At 40.3% G+C, this 25,503-nt stretch overlaps 1 protein-coding gene across 4 annotated transcripts in view; it reads left to right on the top strand.

Annotated features, from left to right (window-relative positions):
- Supt3h (SPT3 homolog, SAGA and STAGA complex component) overlaps positions 1 to 25,503 on the top strand; it is a 318,914-nt gene that overhangs the window by 233,864 nt on the left and 59,547 nt on the right. For all 4 annotated transcript variants that reach the window (XM_028766546.1, XM_028766547.1, XM_028766549.1 and 1 more), the window contains 5 exons: positions 6,805 to 6,880; positions 10,242 to 10,354; positions 11,398 to 11,505; positions 14,654 to 14,824; positions 22,709 to 22,819. In XM_028766546.1, coding sequence (XP_028622379.1) covers positions 6,805 to 6,880; positions 10,242 to 10,354; positions 11,398 to 11,505; positions 14,654 to 14,824; positions 22,709 to 22,819 — 579 coding nt within the window. The remainder of the gene's footprint in view (positions 1 to 6,804; positions 6,881 to 10,241; positions 10,355 to 11,397; positions 11,506 to 14,653; positions 14,825 to 22,708; positions 22,820 to 25,503) is intronic.

The following is a 25,503-nucleotide window of genomic DNA, read 5'->3' as shown; positions in this document are numbered from 1 at the left end:
AAACACCTCCTCCTGAAAAAAAGAAAAACCACAAATAGATGTCACAGCATCCTCATTCAGAAAAAGGGACCCTTCTCCTATTATTTCTTTAAAGAGCCAGACAGACATTTGCATGAATTTTATTTTGTCAGCTTGGTTATTCCACATCATGTTATAACTTCAGGAGCAGTAATAAAATTAATACTAACACTAAATGTGGATTTACAACAAAGTATGGGTGGACTTAAGTTGTGTTTTGTTTTAATAATAACCTTTCACTAAAGAGGACATTTTGTCCCAGAAAAGAAATACTTTACTGTGTATCTAGTTTTCTTCACTACTAGCCTACCTAATAAATGCAAGTGAAAAACCTTAAGGAGACATTTTCAATATAGCCTTTTAATATTTATGACTGTGTTTTTTATTATGTAACCAATTTATATTCATTCTTCATAGGTTAAAATATATAGAAAAGATAAAAAAATTTTTAGTCAGGTGGATTAATATTTTTCAATCCACAAGTATAGACCAAAATAAGAAAAAGAAAATGCAGCTGAAAGGACTCAGTTTTGACTAAGTGACAAATGCCCTCTATGTGTCTCAAGGCTGCACTGCTCAGTCACTCAGTCACTCACTTCCATTACTGCAATCCTTCTTGATCTCCTGATGGCCTGGAATCCACAGCTGCTCCTTCAGGAAACTGCAAACGATGCTCTAATTCATTCCTAATGCCTGTGACACATAAAATTGCTATATTATGAAAGCCATTCCGGGTGAACAAATTAAGATCCCTGGAAACTGTAGCTTTTTTTTAAACAGGCCATGAAATAGAAAATACTGTATCTTTATTATTCTATGAAAACTGTGAGCCAAAATAGAAACAACTTTTGGTTTTTAAGTTGTATCTTTTAATATTATAAATGTGTTCTGTTGCATATGTGTGTGTGTGTGTGTGTGTGTGTGTGTGTGTGTGTGTGTGTACAGGTGTATATTTTATGACTTCTGTAAGTCAAGTAAAATTACCTCAAAAGCAAAGATTTCCTTCTAAATTTGTTTTTATTTATTTTATTTTAATCTTTCTATCAATCTATCTTTTGATTACTGGGCATGGTGATACATAACTATAATCCCTGTACTCTAGAACACAGACATATTCCAGGCTAACACTGTCTACATTTGAGACACTCATTTAAAACAATATAAAAAACAACAAAAATCCCAACATTTTTTCTGGTTGTAATTCAGGAAGTACGCTCCTATGTAGAGATGGTCCAGAGCCAGATCAAGTTTATATCGGGGAGGGAGGGTGGGGGGTGGACAGCCATTTGTACCTGCTTTAGCTTAAGAGGCAGAGCTATGAACTCAGTCTATGAATGAAGGACGGTCTACTCCAGGGCATTCTGTATACCAGGGCCTTTTTGTTATGCTTTTACGTAATGTCGTCATCCCCAGTATAGGTTGTGGGTGGACAAGCCATCTACTGCAAAAAGACGAGTGTTCTGGGAAATGAATCGAGGAGGAACTCTGGGAAATGAATCGAGGAGGACCTCTGGCCATGTGTTTGGAGGGAGTCTCACTTCATGTGGTAGGGAGCCTACTCCATTACAAGTTGACACAGCAGACAGAATGTACGTGTGTGTGTGTGTGTGTGTGTGTGTGTGTGTGTGTGTGTGTGTGTGTTTTCCTGAGCACACACACTAAGCTTCTGAGGTTTCTCTATAGCTACTGATATGCATGCCTGCCTGTCAGACAGTACCTTACAAACTGATGTAAGGGACATTTCTTCAGTATTGGGTGTGCTTTACTGCTATCTTTCTGTAAATGTCCCGTAGTTCATATATTGTCTTGTTGCGTACTCCCAGCAGCCACTCCAGTGATCCAATGTAAGGAGATTATCAGGAACATGATTCTTTCCATTAAGAATGGGCTTCACTTAGTTGTGAAAGTCCTAAAAGCAATCAAAATAGAAGGTTTTTTTTAATGATTGTTTTTGAGGTGGAAGTGAGCGCAGATAAACTTTTATTTGGGTTTGAAAGTTATGTTCTGCGATTCTGAGTTACTCAAGGACAACAGATAGCATGTGTGTTGAGAAGCTTCCAGGAGCTATGCCAGCACATGGCTTCTGTAACCTTTGAGCACGCTTCACTGAAGCACGTGGAGAGTGTGAGCAGACTGTGTGCTGCATAAGCCACCCAGATGCTGGAAGCTGCCGCAAACAGGGACTGTGGCTGCCAAGGGTGCATTTCAAAGACACAAGCAACTCTGCTCTGCAATCACAACTTTTCTGAATACCCAAATTAACAGATAAGTACTGAGTCTGTTGTGTTCAAGATACTGAAAACAACACCTAGAACAACAACAAATTCTACATAGAACGGATTGGCTGCAGATACTCATGCTTTCCTATTTTCATTTAGGTAGGATCCAGAGAATGATCTCATCGGACATGAGAATCTTCCTACAGAGTTCATTATACACTAACCAGGACAGGTCAGAACTCCTTGGTAGTAAAACGGGAGGCTAGCAACATAGCCATTCCCTTTCACCTTGAAAACAATTAGAATTACAAAGCCTATACAGTTAGATGTTAAAATGTTGTCAGATATTTAGAAGATTCCAGCAATAGTAACTTCAAAGGCAGTGCTTTGCAAATAGGCTCTTCTTTGTTATATAGTAACACCAGCAAGCTTTCATTGAAGAAGATGTGACTGTGCTGTGTATTTTTTGAAGGTTGGGGGAATCAATGTTATTAATAATACCCAAGGAAATCAAGTCATATGTGGAACTGGCCTTGAGAAGACAGAGCTTGAGTCACCTGCTCATGACCTTGTGCTCATGTGACTATATGAGCTCAAAAGAGCCTTGTGTAATTGAGAATGCCCATGTGGATAAATGCTTAGCTGAGCCAGTAACCATTGTTCATCCATACTCATCGGGGATTTGCGCTCCTCATAGTCTAAAAATGAGGGTGGGGTTGGCTTGCTTGCTTGCTTGGTTAGTTAGTTTGGTTTGGTTTGGTTTGATTTGGTTGGGTTGGATTGGGTTGAGTTTAGTTTGGAATGGGTAGTTGCTTACTTGCTTCAGATTTTGAGAAAGGATCTTACTGTATTCAAATTCATGATCCTCCTGCCTTAGCCTCACAAGCACTCAGATCACGGCATTTATGAGCTCACCTGGGCAAAATAGGCTTTTTTTTTTTAATTCTAGTTTTGTGACCATATTGAATAATCAGGTAACCATGATAACTCCCCTTTAGAGAGACACTTTTAAAATTAAGCTTGCTGTTTGACACTTTGTTCAGAAGAAGCTAGAACATGGAGGGAACGTAGTTCCTGCTGTGTCCTCATGGTATACACAGGTCACTCTTTCTAGGAAATGTTGTGTACCTGAGTCGACACTTTAAGAACAAAACTTCACTTCTAACTCTGTCTCTATGAACTATTAACTTTAGCTTCTCTGGCTCAGTGTTTTCATTTGTAAGAGGGATTATTAGACTGTTGGCTGAACTCTTTTGATTTTTGGTGGGTTTTTTTTTGAGTTTTGTTTATCCCAGAGGTTGTTTTCTGTGTAGACATTGTTATTTCAATCATGTTGTGCTAAGATGAATATTTTTTTCCCAGAGAGTTCTTTATTAGCAGGATTAGAAAAGGTCCATCAGTGTATACTGTAGAATGTGCTGGCATCTATAGGGAGGCAGAGGGGGAAGTGGAATTTGGGCATCACAAAAAATAAGATCCATGACTATTTAAAATACAACGGTCTCTTGATTCTTTTAAGTAGAACTTCGTTTTAAAATTGGCTTAGCCTGTCCTAGAATTCATATGATTTGGTCATAATTCTTGAAATTCCTGGTCATAGATCATCCTACAAGGACACTTGATTGAAATTTTAGTATAATCTACAAAGTGTTTTGATAACGCAACTATCAGGTGCTTCTGTCAAATCGAATCTCTTTTAACCTCAGTTTCCTTATCTTTAAAATGAAGAGGCTTGAACAAGTTACACAGTAAGCTGCCAGTAGCTCTACCATACCATGCCAGTGAGTCTTTCCTGGAGTCAGCCACCCTGGATGGGTGGTTCCTGTGTGCTAGGCACTGGATAATGGCTTCCTGTGAGTGCTCTAGGGCCAGCTTTCTGATGCTGCACAGCTCAGAGGTTATATGCTAAAGGAACTGAGACCTAAGATGTGCTGCACAAAAGGAAGAGGCACACGAGAGACTGTTGGGAAGTAAGGCACCAGCTGTAATGGCAGGAAGCCCTTCACATGTCTGTATCTTTAAAATGGCCTGAGATGATAGACTTTGCAAGGACACAATCTCCCAACTGCTACACACTTCATTTAGTTAAAGCTGGCCACCCTGGCAACCTTAATCTCTTAGGATAAGTTCTCCTTACTTTAAAAGGCTAGAACTCCTAATTGCAGACACACCAACTATCTTAGCATATATAACGAAGCCAAATCTTGATTGTGGGCAAGAGGAAAAGTATTAGGTAGAAGAGAAGTTGAGTAATTCTTTTGACTGTCATGACTTTGTCTAAGTGCTTTCTGTCTAGTCCTGTGCTGGGGGAATGTGGTGGCTGGTTCCAGAGTAGCAAAGCAGAGAGTGTAGGAGTCTACTGAGGGCTGAGTACATACCTGTCCTGTTGAATAGAAGGGTAGCATTTGTTCATTCAGACTGCCCATTGCTTATTTGCTATGTGCCAGGTATGTTTTCAGGACTTAGAAATTCAAACCTGAGAGGTTTTCACTCTAATCACACACAGAGGCACACATGCACATGTTTGCATAAATACAAATAAATGGTACAGTGTCATCAGTATGAGTTTTAAATAAACATGTTAGTAGCCTACTATCTTTGTTCAGAACACATAAACACTTGTTTGCTTTTTGTTTTCCATCAGCAAACAGTTATTGATTGAGTCCTGTCACAGTAAAACAAGAGCCCAATGGCTAGGGAGATGACTCATTTGGCAAGTTACTGCCATGCAAGTCTAAGGACCCACATTCAAATCCCCAGTACCCAGGGAAAATCTGGGCCCAGTTGGATGTGGCAGTAATCCCAGCAAGAGCAGGATGGGAAGATGGAAGGTAGCAACAGGCAAATCCCTGCAAGTTCCTGGGTCAGCCAGCCGGAACTGTGTAGGGAAGTTCTGAAAGATAACTCTCCCAAACTAAAAGTGGAAGATACCTGAGACTAGCACCCAAAGTTGTTGGCTGATGGCTACAGGCATGTATGTGTCAGCACATACCCCATATACACACTACATGCGGATAAATAGGTAGATATGAGAAACTAAATCACACACAGGTGTGTGTGTGTGTGTGTGTGTGTGTGTGTGTGTGTGTGTGTGTGAGACCTATGGAAAATACTTGCTGGTGTATACTCAGAAATGACACTTTAACCAAGCAGGCAAATGATCAAGAAAAGTCTAGATTTGTAGTCACATGTTTGTGAGGACATATTGTTGGAGAGAAGGGAAGAAAGGAGAGGAGGGGTCAGAAGGTAGAAGAAAGAAGGAGGAGTCAAGAAGAACAGTGTTCTTAAGGAGCCCCATCAGTAAGTCTCCCCTTTCCTCACACTGCCTCATCTGTCTTTTCTGTACTGAGAAGCTCATCAGGTGATAAACCATTCACCTCGCATAAACAAGAAAGAAAACACAACTCAGCCATTAGAAACACTATGTTGAGGGTATCCGTAGCTGTGAAAAAGAACATTTTCAGAAAGTCCTTCCACTGCAGAAAAAAAAATAAAATCTCAGGGATTTTTTCCCCCCGGTACTGGTCAGAATCCCCTTCCAAGAAGTACCAGGCTGTCTCATCTCAAACTGCTTCCCTTACCAAGGAAGCGGAAGCGGTCATAGCCTTTGCCACCAAACCATGGGTGAAGTATAATTATGCTACCTCTGTGAGACAGTGTAGGAGCAAACATCTGGTGGACTGGATCAAGAAAGCCACGAGTGCAGCTAGCCCAAACTGTGAGTCATCCGTGGACGCAGATTAAAGGAGCTGTGTTGTGTTTACCTTTCCCCTTATTTTCTTTGTAATTGAGAAGACTGACTGTTAACGCTGGCACCGCATTCTGAGGGGGTATATATGGATCTCAGGCATTGACTCCTGTTTCCAAGTCACCACACCACACTGTAAGGCAGATAGATGGGGGTAGTTAATAATGGTTTTGAGGTCAGCCTTCTCCTCCCCTCAGCGTTTGCTTTTGTTTTTAAAGACTAGGATGAATAGAAAGCATTGGATGTGTGTTGGCTAAGTAAGCAAGTTCTGGAGTTTTAACTTTTAATAACAACGGAGCAGAAAGTATCGTAAGCTTTATTTCCAAAACACTAACCTTCACAACTACGAGCTTTTACTTTGTGATATGTGTGTATTTGTTTCAGTTATATGTGTGTGCACATGAACACAGAGCCAGCAGAGGCCAGCGGAGGCCAGCAGAGGGCCTCAGATCCCTTGGAGCTAGAATTACAGTTGATTGTAATTCACCAGACGTGAGCACTGAGAGCCAAAGCCAGGTCCTCTGGAAGGGCAGTGCACTGTCTACCACAGACCGGTGGCTCCAGCCCCAGCACAGCTCTGATTGGTTGTCATGGTTATGTAACATATTTCATGTCTGTCACCATACTTGACTGCTTTCTTAGATCAAGGGCTGGAAAATGGTACAAAAAGCCTAAATATGTACTCTGGGAATCTATGTTAAGAGTCTATTTCTTTAAAAAACTTGGTATGTATTTATCTGTCTATCTATCTATCTATCATCTATCATCTATCTATTTATTTATTTATTTATTTATTTATTTATTTATTTTGTCCATTAGAGAGCAGAAAGACAGACTCGGACTATGGATTCAGCTCAATATGCAGAATTCTGTGAAAGCCGACAGTTAAGTTTCTGTGAGTACACATTTAACTTCACTAAGAGATGTGTAAGGAATTGTGTTACAGGTGTGCTAGATTGTGGCATGGTCTCTGTTTCTTAGAAACTGGTGTATTCAATGTATGCCTCCTTAAGGCCATTACAGAAACAATGTCTGCTCTGGAGTAGCCTGAAGATCTTGCTGTCCTCTCCTGTTATACAATAACAGTGGTCAGAGAGTTGAAGCATCTGCACACAGACAGCCATGGATCTATTCTTACGGCCTCTGTAGTCAGAACAGTCATTTTTCTCTTACTATTCTTCCTTCAGTCTCCCATTTCTTAGTCATGCTTACTGAAATACAGTATTGCTGACTGCACTTGACCCATAGTGACCATTAATAGTAATGACATTTGCAAGCCCCCAATATTAACTATAAGCCCCATGCTCCCTTTTATGCACACTCATATGACCACACAGTGACATCTCAGTCATGGGCTTCACTTTGTCGTTAGCCTCCTACTGCAGCGTGCGGTAAGTGCTAGCCTGAGCCATGAGTCAGTGCTTTTGCCACTGGAGTGACCTCACAGTGAGACCAGGGTCTTCCTGTCCCTGAACAGCAGCTGGGGAAAAGCACTTGAGACCCTAACAGTGGGCCAGACTGCGTCAGCCCTGCGGTGACTAGGGCTCTTGGAGTGAAGGTCAAAGAGAAATCGCAATGAAGAGTCCATTTAAAACCATGACACAGTCACACATGACCCTGATCTGAGAAGTTACAGAAACAATGATGTCTTTAAATGAAAAGCAATTGTGTGGTCACAATAACCATGTATTTGATTTGGAAAAAGAAAATGAGAATAGCTTTTTAGATCCTGAAGTGCAGATAAATGACACATTTCAAATCACACTGCCCCATGCAACCATCAGTAAAATATAAGAAAACATGGTTTGGAAGACTTTTTTTTTTCTAAAAAAAAATATATTTTCCAATCTGACTAACGACTTGGCATGGAACATCTGTGAAGCATTACATAAATGACACTTCAGATCATGGTAATTTCAGCAGATGAGAGGGTTTGTATGGTAATTTTGGGGTTTAAATACGGCATTCAAGTATTTTATAAGCATAAATCTCCAGCTCATAAAGTAGCATTTAGTGCAGTTGAACTGTTTTTTAAATCATATTTTAAACTGAATTCACAAGAAAAAATGGAAGTGCTATTGCACACTGAAACTGATGGTCTTGGTCTTGTCACGCAGCCTTCACTTGAAAACCAGGTTTTGTTAATTCTTTCCTGTTGTGTTAATTACAAAGAAAAACTGTAGTGGATGAAACGTGATACTTTCTCCTTCTGATAAAATCACGGAATAAGCAGCATACAATGCATCATTTTCTTTTCTGTGGGGAGAAAAGGTTGTGTCAGTTAAGAATATTTGCTCATATAGTATCCATGGGAAGCTGGGTGGGCGAATCTGTTTCCTATAACAGAAAGCACCACTATGTAGGTGAACTGTGTGGCTCTTTGCAGTCCTCTCTTCCTGATGAATTTCCAGGACACAGGGACTCTGAGCTGCCTTCTTAAGGATCTGTTCATGGCAGTTACTGAGATCAGTGGCACTACGCACACTGGGTAACCTCAACATGCCCACTGTGGCACATGTACACATACCCCATACCCCACACAGACAGACAGGTGTTTAAAATGTAAAGAATAGACTCCAGCCTTTCACTAAGAGTATGTTTTTTAGTCATTTGTTAATTTGCTATAGATATGGTGAGTCTGTTAACAGCAGGCACTTTATTTTCTGGGAAGATAGTGGGTATTTACATCTCTACAGTCTGAGCGCTCACACTCTTGCAAAGACATTGCTAAGTCACGCGCTCGCTCATGGGGTGGGGCTAAAAACTAATAATGATCCTTTTCTTACCTTTAAAGCAGATTGCTTAAAGTAGTCACTGCGTGCCTCAGTGTTCTTAATGCTCTGTCAGAGGGCAGTGGAGGAATCAGGTCCATTTTATTGGTCTTGCCAAATTGCTGCCTTCTGACCTGAACATCAGAAGTATCCCACAGATGTTGACCAAGTGTTTGTGAGCCATTCCAGCTTGCTGGCTAGATGGAATGTTGCATGTCAGAGCATCTGAAGACTGGTTACTTTAGAGAGATAGCTTTAAGGAGGATTATCGTAATTCTGCCGTATTTGACAGCTTAGGACCTGAGCATCAATAGCAGGGCCTCGTGTCCTCTGTGATTTATTTAGAAGAAAACTCTCCTGTAAGTGGAATGCATGAAAATTCTGACTAGAACCAAACACCATGCTCTGAATTTGTGAGACTTTTACAGACCAGTAAGGCCACATTAGTCTCAGGATAATCAGTTTGTATTTAAGATTCCCTTACAGATAGGATAAAATCTATGCTATCTGTCCTCCCTATAAATGACTAGTTAAATTAGTAATGTCTAAAGAAGTCCAGTCAGACTGTGCGTAACCTTGGGGCAGTTACAGGCATCTCATGGAAGGACTGTGTGCTGCTTGGCTCCATATGTGCACGGTCTGGTGAGGTGTCCAGGGATGTGAGGCATGTCTCTGCTAACAAAGAACTTACACCATGGTCTGAGAACTCTGTGCACATATGAAGCACATGTGGCCATTTCCACAAATGATGTAAGAAGTGTACCTTTTCTGTGGATGCTCAGAATTGTGAAGAAAGAGGAGTGGTGGGGGAGCAGATGAGAACCATGAGCCGACTGAAGACCAGCTCAGTTTCTGGGGCCAGAAGAACAGTAAGTTTGGTTTGGAGAGTCAGGCCTAAGAATTTGGACATCTCCATAGTCAGCAAAGACATAAGTATGGGTTATCTCAGGCTAGCAATGGTTTGTTTAATTCTCAGTTCACAATGTTGAGCCTATTTTAATAGTAGTACCATTTTGAGAAGGATTGGAAATGCATTCTCTTTCTCTGTCTTCCTTCGTCACAACTTTTTCTTCCACAATTTTATTTCAAGAAGAAAAAGTTGCATGGAGAAAGCAATTTTTCTATGATGGTAACTAAAACTCTGGCCAATATTCTGAAGTACTGTAAGACATACAATGATGAAAAGGTATGGTGTAAACATGCTGTCCACCACAGAGAGACGCCAAGGTGAGAGGGCATGACGTACCTACCGTGCCATCTACTGCAGAGAGAAAAGGTCCCGTGTGTTGCTTCCTAACCCAGGGTTCCAACTCGGATTTCTCAGGACTAAAAAATGTCGATGTTAAAAACACTTTATAAACATTACTTCTATGGTGTTACTTCTTCTATGCAGTTTTCAGGAGAAATACTTCCAATTTCTGACTGTCATGTGAAGGCTAAAACATATTAAACATGAAAACTTTCCATTCTCTTTTTAATTAATAGCCAAGAAAGCTTCCAAATTTCGAGACTGGCTGGACTGCAGCAGCATGGAGATAAAGCCTAATGGGATAGCTATGGAGATTCTGGCCTATCTGGCATATGAGACAGTGGCCCAGGTACGAGCCTCAGCTGACATTGCGGCTGCTCCTGCTGATTTCCATCCCCGGGACCGTGGGCAGCTTTGTGATCCTACCTGCTATTCCAGCTGGAGTGAGAACCCCTATGTTTGCTTCTGAGACACATACATTCTAGAATCTGATCCAATTATGCTCTTTTGCATCACTAGCTCTCAGGGCTGTAAGCTTTTTGTTTGTTTTGTAATTCTGCTTTCTTTTTTTTAAAGATTCGTGTGTCTAGACTCACACAGACTTAATCTAGTTTACATTCCAGCTTGAGGTATAGAGGGACTCACATGCCCCACCCCTCCCTAAAGAGTTATGGACAATGGATGGCTTCTAAGAAAGTGAGAATCAGTTTTACTCAAGGTTATGGTCTCAATAGGTTAAGCATCCTCCAGTGGGTGGCCCCACCCACAGGAGACTGGGGTTATTAAAACAAAGGGGAGGGAAGGGGAGTAGATCTGGGAGGAGTTAGAAGAGTTGGGAGTGAACATGAACTAAATACATTGTTTGCATGTGTGAAATTAATACAAATGTATTTAAAACATCTGTTCCTTTAACTTTATTCTAACAAGTTATGGGATTCCATCTTGAACTCTTACATCCTCAATGGACTTGTTCAAGAGTTTATTTCTGAGCTTTGAAGCAAGTGACCATACAGGTACAGGATCATGGTGCTCCAGGTGTAGCTCACTCTAAGTATGGGCTCTAGGCCACAGGAGCAGCCTCTTTTTAGCCCCTTTTGAGCATAGAAATCCCTAGACTAGCCTGGAATCACAGCCCAGAAATCTTTATTTATAAAGTGCTAATGTTGATAACAAAATGAAGTTGAAAGCTGCTTCCTTAGAAAATCAAACATGTCGTTTGTGGTTGTGAGTTGGTTCAGTTATCAGCCAGTGAGAGGTTGTGCTCATGTCCAGAATGGATGGGAGACAGTATTAATACCAGTACCATTCTGAGCACGTTACTGACTGCCTCTTCTGTGACATTCATGATTATTTCCAGCTATGTGACTTGATATCTGTTACTCTGTTCTTCAGTTGGTGGATCTGGCTCTTCTTGTGAGGCAAGATATGGTGTCCAAGGCGGGGGACCCCTTCAGCCATGCCATTTCTGCAACCTTCATTCAGTACCACAACTCTGCTGAGGTGAGAATCAGAAAATCTGAGGAAAGCACATCTGTGCTTTTGTTACATGTTTACATGAGGACTTTGAAAAGATTATGAAGGATTGCATATTCTTTACTTGGAGACTCTTAATACAGTGACCATTTACACAAACATTTATTGAGGATTTGATATGCCAAGCCGTGAGGATCCCCTTGATAGGATGACTTGTTTCACCCTTTGGCCCCATTGTCTTTCCTAACCCTTAAGTAAAAATGGATGGCTGCAGAACATGTCTTACTTTGAGACCTGTGAAGTGAAGAACTGGTCTATACAATTATATAATGAGGGAGAAAGCCATTTCTTTGTAGCTCTAATGATGAGAGTTGAGGTGTGGCTGTAGATCAATGGTACAATTCTTGCTTAGCATGCAAGAAGAGATCCAGAGACCCTAGAGAGAGCTGGAGGGGAGATTATTGTCATGTAATAATTCCTATCAGTTATTCATCACTTTCCATTTCACTTGGCGATTTATTTCATCAATTTATATTGCCACAGCTCCATGTATCTTCAGTTTGAAGAGTGACTTCTCTTGTCAGGTCTGTTTTGTACTGATAGGACACTTTCTGTAGGGCCTGGGAACCTCACCAGGTATAACCTTTTGCATAACTGTGTACCACTTTCAGTTTCTAAAATATTGTCTACTAATACCACGTGCCTGACAGCCAGGAATGGAGCAGAGCATGTTAAAGACATTTGCTAATATTTGGGTTTCTTAATAACAAAAACAGCACTTTCCTATCGTTCACGATAATGACCATAGAGAAGAAAGACAGGTTAGGCTCACATCTGCATGTGTAATTATAGAGTGAGTTTAGAACAAGCTGGCTGAGATGTATAACCTGCACATTTAATAGCAGCACAATCTATGTCCTGTTACAGTCTGTAAGTGAGGACGGTAGCTCAAATTGTTTCCAAGATGTACTTGGGATGTGTTTTCTGCCAAGGACATTTTTGGGTGTCTGAGAAATCCTGTAAATCCCTTTCTGGCCATGCTTTTATTTAATTTTCTTAGTATAACTTTGTGTTGTTCAGACCCATTCTATTAGTCTGAGGACTCACCGTGGACCCCAAGTCATGAATTCTTTGCTATAATGTGTAGAACTATACTATGACATATGCCCATATAGCATCCTATTAACAAGCCAGAAGTCAACCCAACCTCTTTTCATAGCCCTTAGAGAATCATATTGGTTTGAAATCCAAGTAGGGACTGAAATGTTTATACCCATTAAAAAGGTCATACGTCATTATCAGTCACCATGCTTTTAAAAGTTCCTAAAGCTTACTTAGTTGATTAAACACTCTTTATTTTCTTTATGTTTCAAACCCCAATTATGATGTCAAAGAGCGCCCTTTGCAATGTCTTTGATGCTTTATGAGTATGTGTATAGTGTGCTTTCCATTAACATCAGACAAATTTGTTGTAACATTTCTAATTGAGGAAATTTACTGTGAACATAACAACCTAGTTTTCCCTTAACATTCAAGTGATTGCTTGCAAGTTTCAGAAAACACCCCCAACATCCCCATCCCTCTTGCTTGGTTCTCCAGGGTGGCCGAGCTGCCCTGGGCAACTGCTCAGCAACCACAGGCGCTCTTCCCAGCTACAGAGCATTGAAAAAAAAATGTCCTATGTGTACTGGGTTTCCTGGGCTCTCTGGGAGGTTGGAGCATGAGTCTCAGAGAGCATCCTAACAGACTGTCAGTGTCAGCCTCAAGCTTTTTCCTAGCCTGGCATCCACCCCCTCTCCCCTGTGACTGGTAGTCAAAGTAGACATTCATAGAGACTGTCTTCCTTCCTGCCATTTATTACCTGATAAAACAGAGAGATAATGCCCTGCTAAGGCAGAATTCTCACTTATCAGCATTGCAAATCAGCAGCCAACGTGAAGGATTGTGCCAAATATGGGCCAGCAAGGCATCTGGAGAATGATAGGAGCTGGGTCCAGGGAGATCAAATGATTTGTAAAACAAACAAGCAAGTATGTGAACAAGATAGAAGTCCAGTTAACCTACACTGACTTCCAAATGAGCGACCGAGAGAATTAAAATCAACCCCTGTGCGAACCTCTGCGTGTGAACACTCCAGGCAGAACCAAAGAGCTGAAGGTATGAGGACTGATGAGGGAGAAGGAGAAAGAATGCTCTGGGCCTCAAAGGCAGCAAAAGAATAGTTGAACGAGGGATGGGAGTGAGTAACTGATGAAACTAAGAACTCATTAAAGAGAGCTAATAGGAAGCTCTATGTAAAAACAACTATAAATCTGGGCCTGTAGAGACTACTTAGAATTATCAAAGACCAGCTCAGGGTCCTTGGCCACAGGCTGATAAGTTCAATGAGGTGGTTTTGAAAACTCTGCAGCAGTGCCAATGTATTGTAATCAGTCACCAGGTTGTCTGGGTTCATCTTGTCTAAGGAGGCACTGTCCTTAAACACTAACTGCCTACGGAACTGAGCTGGCTAAGCCTGGCTTCCTGACACTAGACCAGCAAGTGTAATGTGAGAGCAGTGGTAAGGCTTACATGTTCTAGACCTTTTCCAGCATATGGTTTACACATATATAGACATGATCCCTGGGAGTTACACAGATATTCCAGAATACATTTTCAAAACTCCAAGGTCTGAAACAAAACTGATCCCAAGCATGTGGGGCAGAAGATACTCAGCCAGAATTAGCTTTACCCTTCCTGTTTGATGTATGTGTCCAGTCTGATTGTGGAGATACTGCTGAGACCCATACCTGAATTGATCAAAGGGTCTGCAAAGTTTTTCACTGCGTTGTAGAGAATGGTTAGTCCATATAGAAAACTATGGTTAGTGTGATTAGTAGAATGGGGAGCGTGTAGATGAGACCATTCAGAAAATGACTATTCAGGAAAAGCCCATGTAGAGATACGAGTATCCAACAGAGTTAACAGAATTTTCAGAAGCAATGGTTAAAGAATTTTTATTTTTGTCTGAATAATTAGATTAAAAAATATTATGGCTAGAACTTTAGGGGAAGGTCATTTATTTCTATGGAATAGATAATAATAAATATTTAAGCTATAAATAGTATTAAATGCAAACATCAGTCTCCTGTTGCTAGGAGGTCAGTTCATCTCAAAGCCATATGTCTTCATGCAGGGGTCGTCCTGTTTGAAGTCCAGCCCAGACTCTCCTGAGAACACACCTCCTCCTACACCAACAGCTCCCTCTTCTGGATCACAGCATTCAGGTAGAGCTACATCTGGTTCCCTGGGGAATGGGAGCACAGGACAAGACTCTGCCAAAACCAAGCAGAGAAAAAGGAAAAAGGTCAGTGCCTTTCTTTCTGTCTGTGTTTCTGTCTTTCTTTCTTGTTTAATAGAGAGTGGGGAGGCTCAGAAATATTTTTTGAGATATGAAGAATGCACTGTGGGTTTTGTTTTCCTCACAGTTCAAAATTTAAGCAGCAGCCAACTTATAGATGCCCATAATCAATGGATTCTAGTCAGACCTGAAAGAACTTTTGTATGCTGTTTACCACTCTGAAGGTGGGTGAGGCCTGGGAGAATGGAGCTGATAAGCGAGGCAGACTAAAGTCTCATGCAATGGGCGGCTTTATTCAGAACATCAGGCAGTGTATGCTGGGAGGGTTAAGAGGGATCACAGGAGTAAAGTGCACAACCACAGGACAAGCTGCCCATGGCGGATAAGTCACACATGGCAAAAACATGTTTTTACAAGGCATATAAACAAATAATACTAGCCAGTGGTAATGAATAATCTGAAGTAAACTCACCTAGGAGGGGCACAAAAGCATAATCAAGGAACAATTTCATGTTTTTGAAGAAACTGAGGTCACAAGACTCTTATCTTGGTTTCTTGGAGTTTTCTTACAAACACTCAGAAATCTCATATGACTCCATTTTTGAACTGCATTCTAATACTATGCATAAAACAAGATACTGGTTTTTTCTATTAAAAAAATAGAAGAGAATTCTAGTGTGAATACTATACCTACATTCTATAAATACATTTTACTCTAATTACAATGCCAACACTTATTATATCCAACTTGTCATTCCTTTACCCATTCTGCAGTTCCTCTCTCTCCCCTCCCTCTTCCTCCCCCACCCAGGTCCCCAATCCCATCTCTCTCTGTCTGCTGTGATTAGTGGTTTTACTGTAACAGTTCTAATGCATGTGCTCTGGTGGGGAATTTTGTGTGTAGGGACAGGGTAGTACCAACTTGTAAGAGTTCTGTATGTGTCCTAGGTAACAGTTGGTTGCTGCTTTTCATACATTTTCTCAGTTTATGGCTTACTGTTGATTGTCTTAATGGTACCTTTTTAAAAGATAGGGTTTTGCTTTGACTCCCATGCTGACCTCATGATCCTCCTGCCTCAGCCTCTCAAGTGATGTGTGTGTGCCACCATACCTGCCTACCCCTTTATAATGTCTTTTAATGAAGATATGTTGAATTTCTGATGAAGTCTAATTCATCCTTTTCCAGCTCCTGGGCATGATGATAGTCTCCTTCTGTAGGTTTTATGGCTTTAGATTTTACATATAGTTCTACCAATGTTTGCAAAGTAACTTATACAATACACTGTATAAGCTGAGGGCATATGCAGAACTTTTTACAAATTATTTTATGTGTATGTGGGTTTTCCTGCATGTATGTCTGTGCATCACATGCATGCAGTGCTATTGAAGTCCAGAAGTGGGTGAGGGATCTCCAGGAACTGTAGTTACAGACCATTGTGAGCTGCCATATGGGTGCTAGGAATCCGACCTGGGTCCCCTAGAAGAGTATCCCGTGCTCCTAAGATCTGAGCAGCCTCTCTAGCCCCACACACTCTGTTCAGATGCATGGATTTCTAGTCACTCAGAACCGCGGCAGCTTGGCTCTAAGTCAGGTGCTGCATATCTAGATGGTTGTTTTCAGGGCTTCCAAGTGCTCACTGCTTTATCTGTGAGATCTTTGTCAGTGTCTCCATCTTGATCGCTGTTGCCTTAAAGTCAGGTGCTGTTTGTTCTCAGCCTTGGGGTGTCTCTGTCAATTCAACTCAGAGTAGGTGTGGACTGACATGTGATGGTTTGTTTGGTTTCTGTCTTTCTGAAAGTATCTGTTCTTTTATTCCTGAAATGTACTTTGCTATAGAATCTAGGTCGATTGGTTTGTCTTTCAATATTTGAATTTTGACATTCCACTGTTTTAGATTCTAAATCAGCATGTGTATATCATTGCTCCCCTATGCTGCACAGTTCTCTGCATGCTTTCCAAAGAATATGAAAATGAACCACAATTAACTTCATAATTGTACATATGCAGAATAGTTCTTTATACATTTTGGAAATTCTAGGAATTTTTTTCACTTGAATGGTTAAATACTTCTCTCTTGATCTTATTAAAACTATTAAATTTGGAGTATTTCACAGTCTAGATTTTCTACTCTGTATCTTATTTCTCCTGAATTCATATTAGAACTAATAATTGTTTATGTTAAGATCATTAATTATTTCTCTGTATATATATCTAGACACAACTTTCTATAGTCAGCTGCTTGTGTGTGTTGTCATTTTCTCACTAAAAATTTCTCACCGTCAGTTATGGTAGCATAATTGAGCATTCTTTATATGAAAAAAGAATGTATTCTCTTAGAGACATGGAATTACCAGATAAGAGGAATAAATTTCAAGAGACAGTTTGTACAGCAAATTGGCTATGGTTAAAGATTCCTGAATAATGTAAAATGTGAAAATTACATGCTCACCAAAAAATGGTAATTAATGTTAGTAAAGGATCACATTTGATATGCTTGATTTAATATTTTATAATGTGTGTATCTTTCACAATATGCCTTGTGTTAAAAAAAATATAGTGTCATGTTCAGTGGGTAAATTACAAAAAATATATACTCTAAGCATCGTATATCATAAATCAAAAGACTGGATATTTAGCCATCTCTGTGGTTTGTCTAACCTTGGAGATATTCTTCGTCTTTACTCATATTTATTAAACGGGGTAAACATTGGAAAAGTTAAGAAAAGATGATGTTTAAAATATTTGAATTTTTAAAATTCTGTGATTCCTTCCTTTCTTTGAGTTGATTAAATTCCAGTCTCAATATCTGTAATTCAGATAAACTTTTCTAATTATGTAGGGTTATCATTCTAAGCATAACCATCTCCCCAAGACTGAGATGAGAAAATTGTGCTATGTATACTATAACTTTGGGCCAAAATGTATCCACCTTGGCCTCAAATCCCCGCAGGATGAGAATCTGAGAAGGTCATGAGCACAGCAGCCCAGGGAAAGCAGCTGATACAGACTACATGGCTGGTGGATGGGCATGGGGGCCCTAAGCTTTCACCATGCTTCTCTTTAGGAGAGTTTTCAAATGTAGCCTAAGATCTAATGGGCCAGTGTAGATGGAGAGAGAATAAGAAACAGTTGACTAGAACAAAGAAGTCATTTTAGACAGGAATCTAAATCTCAGGCTAGAACAAGGTAGTAGGCTTCAGACATGAAAGTGATTTGGGCTAGGACAGGGAAGTTGGCTCAGTTATTTTGGTCATCCTGATAAACCTTTAGAAACAGTGATCACTGGAGTGTTCACAGAATTGTGTTGAATGCCTTGCTTGTTCTTTGACTATTTGTGGTTATTGTCTTGCTTGTTCCTTAACTATTTGCATCTATTGTATTGCTAGACCCTCAACCTAGAACTGACCAGAATACTTGCATGTAATTAAAATGGGATAAAAGCAAAAAAGAGGAGGAGGGCTGGCATAGGGGGTTCTAGAGAGGGGAAATGGGGAAAGGGGATGACATCTGTATTGTAAATAAATAAAATATCCAATTAAAAAATCATGGCGGTGTAAATACCTGTCATGAATCATAGCAAATATGCTAAAATGTAATTAAATGCATTTTCCTTTTCAAATGCATCTACTTGTTTCATAATAAATTATTTTTCCACTCTTCCTTGTTTAAAGAAATAATAATAAAAAAAATTAAAAAAGAAACAATTGACTGAGACTCAAGGCCCTTAAACCCTGAGTTACTCTTAAGAAGAGGAAGATTGAGAAATAACGAGACATTCTTTACCTTGTCCAAAGTGTTTCATCTTAGAAGAATCAGGACAGGCACAGAAACCTCTCAAGCTCCACGGCTAATAGAAGTTTCTGTATATCGATGGTCTCCATGTACCACAGTTGAGATTTCCAACTGCTACGGGGTGTGTGCAGTAGTAACTAACAAGACCAAGGCAGGGGTGACAGTCCGGGGAGGAGTGTGGAGGACTCCTTCTAATGCTGGAGCACCCACTGTTTGTCATCAGTCCCTGGGTGAAGAAACATAAGACAGGAAAAAATACACCATTGGCTTATAAATGCAGCCGAGAGGAAGACGACCTGACCTGTGGCTTTACCACAGCCCTGAAAGAGATAAAGCCTCAGCATTGAGCCCACAGACACCTCTGCTAATGCCCTGCAGACAACAATACCCTGTATTTGTCCAAGTATGCTGATTTCTCTTTTGAAAATGGGCAATACCTAAACTATGGGGATGATAAGAATGGAAAAATGAACTGATAAATGAATCTAACATGTATTTGTTGCATATGCACAATTCTTAAAGAACAAATACCTCCAGTGTTACTCTTCCTAAACAACTTTGAAGAAGATCAGAAAATAATAGAAACACTACTGAGTTATAATTTCTAAATGTGGAATAAATCTTTATTGTGCACAGACCCAAAGCACCTTGGTAAGAAACTGGATATTGATATAAGGCCCATGTTGAAATGACAAAATAATACAAGGAATATAAACTTTAAGTTCCAAGTCTCTCTTTCAGTGAGCTCAGTGGGCAAACCAAGGCAATGTAGAATTCACATGGTAACTGCATTTACGTTAATTCTAGCAGCTACTGATAATGGCGGTCACGCATGCACTTGATAAAATGGAAAATTGAATGGCATTTTCACAAAAATGTATGCTTCTAATTTTTATAAAAGTAAAGTTAACTTCATTTTTTTAAGGATAGCATGATTCAGTGTATATTGTTTCCATATTTATGAATAGCAGTCAGAAGCGTTAGAGATGACTCAGTGGTTAAGAGCACTGGCTAGTCTTGCAGAGGACCAGGTTCAAACCTCAGCAACACATGGCCACTAACAGCCCTCTGTTAACTCCAGGTCCAGGGGATCTGGCACCCACTTTTGGCTTCTGTTGTCACTGCAAGCTTGTGAGGCACAGACTATACAAGCAAAACACCTATGCACATAAAATAAAAATAAGTAAATATTTTTTAATTAGCAAGAAGAGGTCATTTTTAACCTATGTTTTGCCATAGTTCATTTAGGCTACTACAACAAAATGCTAAAAACCTTATGGCTTAAAACAAGAGAAATGTGTTTTTTACATTCTAAAGGCTAGAGAATCCAAATTTAAGGTGCTTGAAAATTCATTGACTAGTGAATGTGTGCATAAGGTTTCATGCACAGAGTCATCTAACCTCACACTGGGGTAGGAGTGAGGGTTCCACTCTCAGAACTCTCTTACCTTCTAAGCCATTGGCCATTAATAGCCCAGCATAGAAACCTGGAGCAGACAGGCAGATTCAGACCGTATATAGTCTGCTACTTGAGTATCCCCAGGTCCTGTCTTATGGCCATTGAAAAGAGATGCAGGTCAGAACCTTATACACACAACAAAATTTGTTGGTGAACTTAGCAGAACTCTTGCCTTTACCATGAGTTAAGAAAACCAAATCCAATTTGCAAACAGGAAATGGTGAATTTAAGGGAATACTACAGGGGAATTGTACTTAGGAAGGACTTAGGACTTCACTTAGCGCATAGGACTGTGGTATCTGTTTCTTCCTCTTGAGTTCCTACTGGAAGATTTTCCCTCTAGAGTCTGAATTCAGCTCAGTACTCACATACATTCCCACAAGTGGAGACGGTGCTGCCACCTCCTTGACAGGCATGGCTATGCAGGCAGATGTGTGAGGCACAAAGCAAGACAGACACACTGGAGAGGCTTTGCCTTCATCTGGGGGCCAGCGATTGTATCTTATTTGTATATATTCCAAGAGTGGAATGAAATGGACTGAGAATTGAGAAAGAACCAAAGAACTACTGTATTCTTTTATATCATTGTCTAAGTGAGGTTAAGAAGTGATCTTAGTCTGTGTTACTGTGGACACAGGAGAGGGAGGGAGAGTCTTTGTGGCTTCTGATCGGCTCATTTCAACTCCGTTACAAAATAGTCAAGAGCTGGTTTGTTTTATATATTAAGTCTCCTTTAGGTTCAGCTTGGAGAAGTAGCGGATATTCTTCTTGATTGGCAGGAACGGTCATTGTTTTCCTGATTTGTACATAGACTAAAAGTATATTTTCAAATTTCAGGGAAGAGTGATAATGAAAGGTAACCCTTCCTCTGTCCTGTCTTCTAGCCAGCCACTTATTCTGTAGGAGAGCCATGGTTTTCTAGTCACTGAACCCTCCCAGAGATGGCCCATGCTTAAATGGATTAGCACTACTCAAGTCTTCCTTTTCAATAAGCAACAGCACTCTCAATAAATAAGAAGGCAGTGAACTCTCCCAGTTGGGATGTAGGGCCCAGCTCGCTTGGGTCCAGATCACAGTCTGTTACAACACAGAATCTTGCCATTTTTCATATAATGTATCTTAGGAATTGCACTTGAGAATGAATCCAGAAGTGCTCCATAAAGGGTGTCATCTCTGTTGTTTGACCACCTGTGTCATATTTTATTTGTCCAGTCCTACTGGTAAGCCTTTGGTTATCAACCCAAACAGCAGTAGATTAACTCTTCATGTGTGTGTTTATACATATGATTCTCAAAGTAGCTGTGCCTTTTCATTTTGGTAAGATCTTCTGAAACTGTGATCCTCAGAGGGTTACACACAGAATTACATTCCCTATGAGGAATTATGATGCCAAACTTAGAAAAATTATCCAAGGCATCGCAGTAATTGTAGCTCAGGAAAACAAATGATGTTAACTGGGCGGCTATGAGTGGGTTCTAGAACATATTTACAGTAACATGGAGACTGACTGAATAGTTCTTTCTCTTAGTATCGTTAATTGACTAGACACCTGGTACCTCAGTTAGCTTTCAGTGCTTACTGTGTTAAGTACCTGGCGATCCCATTTCTGACCCTTAAAAAATAATCTGATCCCAATAATAGCATTATAGCATGTCACTATAACTCTATGTGACTTGTATTTCAATTCATTTAATTTCTACTACCATCCTGTAAAGTGCTTAGAATTACTATCCTAATTTACAGATGAAAAAAATGTCTAGTACCCAGAGATACTGGCAGAGCTAGTAACAGATAGACTGTGATCTGGACCCAAGATAGCTGGGCCCAACAGCCCAACTAGGAGAGTTCACTGCCTTCTTATTTATTGGGAGTTTGCAAAGCATTCTAATTGTTTGAAACTATACCACATATGCATATATACATACAGGCAGACACACATACACACACATCTGTATGTGTGAACGTATATACATGTGTGTGTATGTGTGTGTTGTGTGCGTGTATATTTTTTCTTGAGTTTGTATCAATGTTCTCATTGTTCATTGTCTTTCCCTTTCTTGTGTCTTTTTGTGATTTCAAACATGTCTTTCAAAGATGGGATAAAATAGGAAGGTTTTATTTTACTTTATTCCTAGGACACCTAAAATATTAGGAATCAAATTAAATGGTCTTCTGTGGCAGTCGCCAATATGACAAATGTGTGGCCAGTTTAAATTGACGACTCAAGTCATTTCAAAAATATGCCCAAGAATCTCCCAAGAAACATTTATAATAATAAATGTTTAAGCTTTTTTTTTTCTTTAAGAAAAAAAAATCTTCCTCTGGGTCTTAAAACAAACCCCGTGACACTTTTTCCCAGCACACAAGTGGCTGTACTCTCCTACCTGACGGGCAAGCTTGGGTGAAATATTGGAGGCATAAAAACTGCATTTGGTGGGTCTGCTCTGAAGGGGTCACGAGAAGGTCATCTTTGATTGGTTAATGGAGCTTTCTTTTTGGATGAAGTACATGGCGACCATGATGTGCATCCTAAGGGGAAACTGGTCCCATTTTATAAAGGTTTATTTTCGTATTTTATACACTGTAGTTCTGTTGTGTGTTTTTGATTTAGTAACAATTTATGTGTTTTCTGTCCCAGAGCACTGCGGCCTGTGGTGTCGAGGCTCACAGCGATGCCATCCAGCCCTGCCACATCAGAGAGGCGGTTCGTCGCTACGGCCACAAGATTGGCCCTCTCTCCCCATTCACAGTACGTAATAACAGAGTTATAAAGAGTTATATTTATAATCTGAAAGAATCTTGATTTTCAAGTGGTCAAATGAAGAAGCGATGGAATTGTTGAAAGCAATTTGTGGCGGCTGTAATTTTGTTGTATAAAAGTAGCATAATTCTCTTGGGAAATAAAAGTTAGTCATTTTTGTCTCTTTTTGGAAGGGCAACTTTTTTCTACAAAATATTATTTTCTTTCAATTACATATTAAGCTTTTTGTTGGAGCTTATAGTTTCTATTTTTTCAAAGCTTAAGTTTACAAAACTTTTTGTCAAATTATATGTATCCAAACGTTGCTAGAAGCGTTTTGTATTTAGAGTTGGTTAGACTGGCACGGCCACTTCTATCAGATGTCCTTTTCCTAAACATACTTTGAGTTGGAAGAAGAAGAAATGATTTCTGTACTGGCTTTGAACAGTGCTCAACTGCAGACAGCCTCTCACATCTTTAAATAATTTGAAGGCTTATAATCAGGGCTTGTTTTTAATGGAGAGCTGAAGACTTGACATTTCGGCAGCCTTTAGAGTGTGTTTGTGTGTGAGCTCTACGTGAATGCTCATCTTATAGTCTTTGCCTGTATCTTTATTTATGTTAGTGAAAGTGTGTCCAGCTCCTTCTCTGCTTCCCAGAAAGGGGGTTTAACCTTCAGAAAGGGGGCTTAATTTGCATAGTGTTTTCAAGATTCATCTGTATTGTAGTTTGTTGAGATTATATTCTCTTATAAAGCTGAATAATATACATCCCAAAACCTCTGTAACATATATATTAAGGTGTGTGTGTGCGCATGCCTGCATGCGTTGGAACAACAGGGTAGAATATATTTGTAGTCATCAGAGGATAAGGTCTGTCATACACTTGCAAGGTGTTTTTGGGTATGCTGACAAGCCTGTTGAGGCTCACACTCTGAGAGCTGGAACTCTGCCTCAGCATTTAAGACAACCAAAGGGGTTTGCTTCTAGGAGTACAGTTAGTTATTTAGGTTATAATCATGCTTATGTGTGGAATTTTACTCTCTCAAGCCCTAGCTCCACAGAAAGTTACCTGATCCTACACAAGCTCAGGGGGATAATGTATTTTTCTACTCGGATATCAGGAGAAGCTAAAACAGATGTAGGCTTTACACATGGGAATTGGTCACCACACTGAGTGGACAGCTTCTCTGGCTTTCAATCTTCAGTGCTGGTTTTACATGAACCATTTTGAGCCTTTCCTTCTGTTAGCTGTGCTTGAGCTTGAAGCTAGGTGACCGTGGCGGTAAAAGCCTCTGCATGGAGATTTAGGACACAGCCTACGATTTTAAGGAGACTAACTACTGCCTGGCCACCTGGCTGCTGCAGCTTCAAGAGGGTCACTGCTGCAGCAGAATACCTGTAGGTATTCTGAGTGGACATTACAGAGCAGAGGTACTGTGTCTCTTATATCCAGAGCCTTCCGGATATAGGAAGTATATGTGCTAGGATGGCCACAGTGCTAATATCAATAGCCTATATATCGACTCAGTTTAAGGAGATAGGTTTTCATTGTAAAAGGGAGACTTGTGTGTTATAATTATACCGTGAAACCGTCTGCCCGATCCTATGACTCAGACAAAATAGAGTCGGCATGTCCAGCCTTGAAGCCTGGGTTGTTCCTTAGACCTGTGAAGAGAGGGCAGACTTTCAGCTGAGGTTACGCTCGGGGGGGTGGGGGGGGCGGGGGGGAGGTGGGGTCTTTGCTTTCTGTGAAATGCCTCATCTTTTCTGATAGTAGCTGAGAGTGGACATCCTAGGCATGGACTCCTTGTTCTGTTTTCCAGATGCCTTGGAATTAAGCATTTTCATATGGCATCATTAGTGTTAACAGAGTATTGGCTGTTTGTTTATTAGATAAAAATTGCTTTGAGCTAGATCTGGACCTGGACTAAAGTAATACTTTTTAAATTTTTAATTGACTTTTTTGCATACAATATATTTTGATCACATTCTTTCACCTCCCCAAAGTGGCCCTCCCCACCAACAGTCTCCCTCCCTCCCCCCCCTCAGAAGGGGGAGGGAACAATCCAAAAAATTAAGGTCATGGTCTCTGTAAAACCATTTGAGTATCAGCCTAAAGTACATGTGTAACAACCTGCTGCACTCTGAGATTATAAAAGCAGTAACAGGAAGTCTCAGTTTGGACATGAAGGACACAGACACATAACATCACCAATCTAAAGGGTTCATGAGCAATGGCTTTGTAACAGCCATCTGCAGCTGTGCATGCAAAGCACCAAAAACTCAGTCAATGAAGCAGGCTCCCCTTCGTTTCAGTCATTTTGAAGAGTCATTGTTAGTTCTTTCCCTTGCATCTTGCATATGATTAATTTTTCTTTATGGAATTTGGTGTATGACTTTTAGGTATCATTTTATGGAACCATCTCTAAAGTCTCATTTCTACTCGATGTCCTCTAGGTCTCTTGGTTGTTGTCGCTTAACTGTTACCTTCACACCCCGCCCCTCCAGCCACTATTCAGATGACTTCACTACTCATACTTTTTTTCTGCTCTTGGAAGCATAACAGCAGGATTCTGTATTTCCAAATGGAGCTGGTGCTTCATAAATCTGTACAGTCAGTGTCTTCAACAAGATTGAGAGGAGAGAGAGAGAGAGAGAGAGAGAGAGAGAGAGAGAGAGAGAGAGAGAGAG

This window comes from Grammomys surdaster, unplaced genomic scaffold (genome assembly GCF_004785775.1).
Source record: "Grammomys surdaster isolate TR1022 unplaced genomic scaffold, NIH_TR_1.0 169, whole genome shotgun sequence".
Taxonomy (NCBI): Eukaryota; Metazoa; Chordata; class Mammalia; order Rodentia; family Muridae; genus Grammomys; species Grammomys surdaster.
The sequence above is the reverse complement of the archived record's forward strand: the minus strand, read 5'-3'. Positions and strand labels throughout refer to the sequence as shown.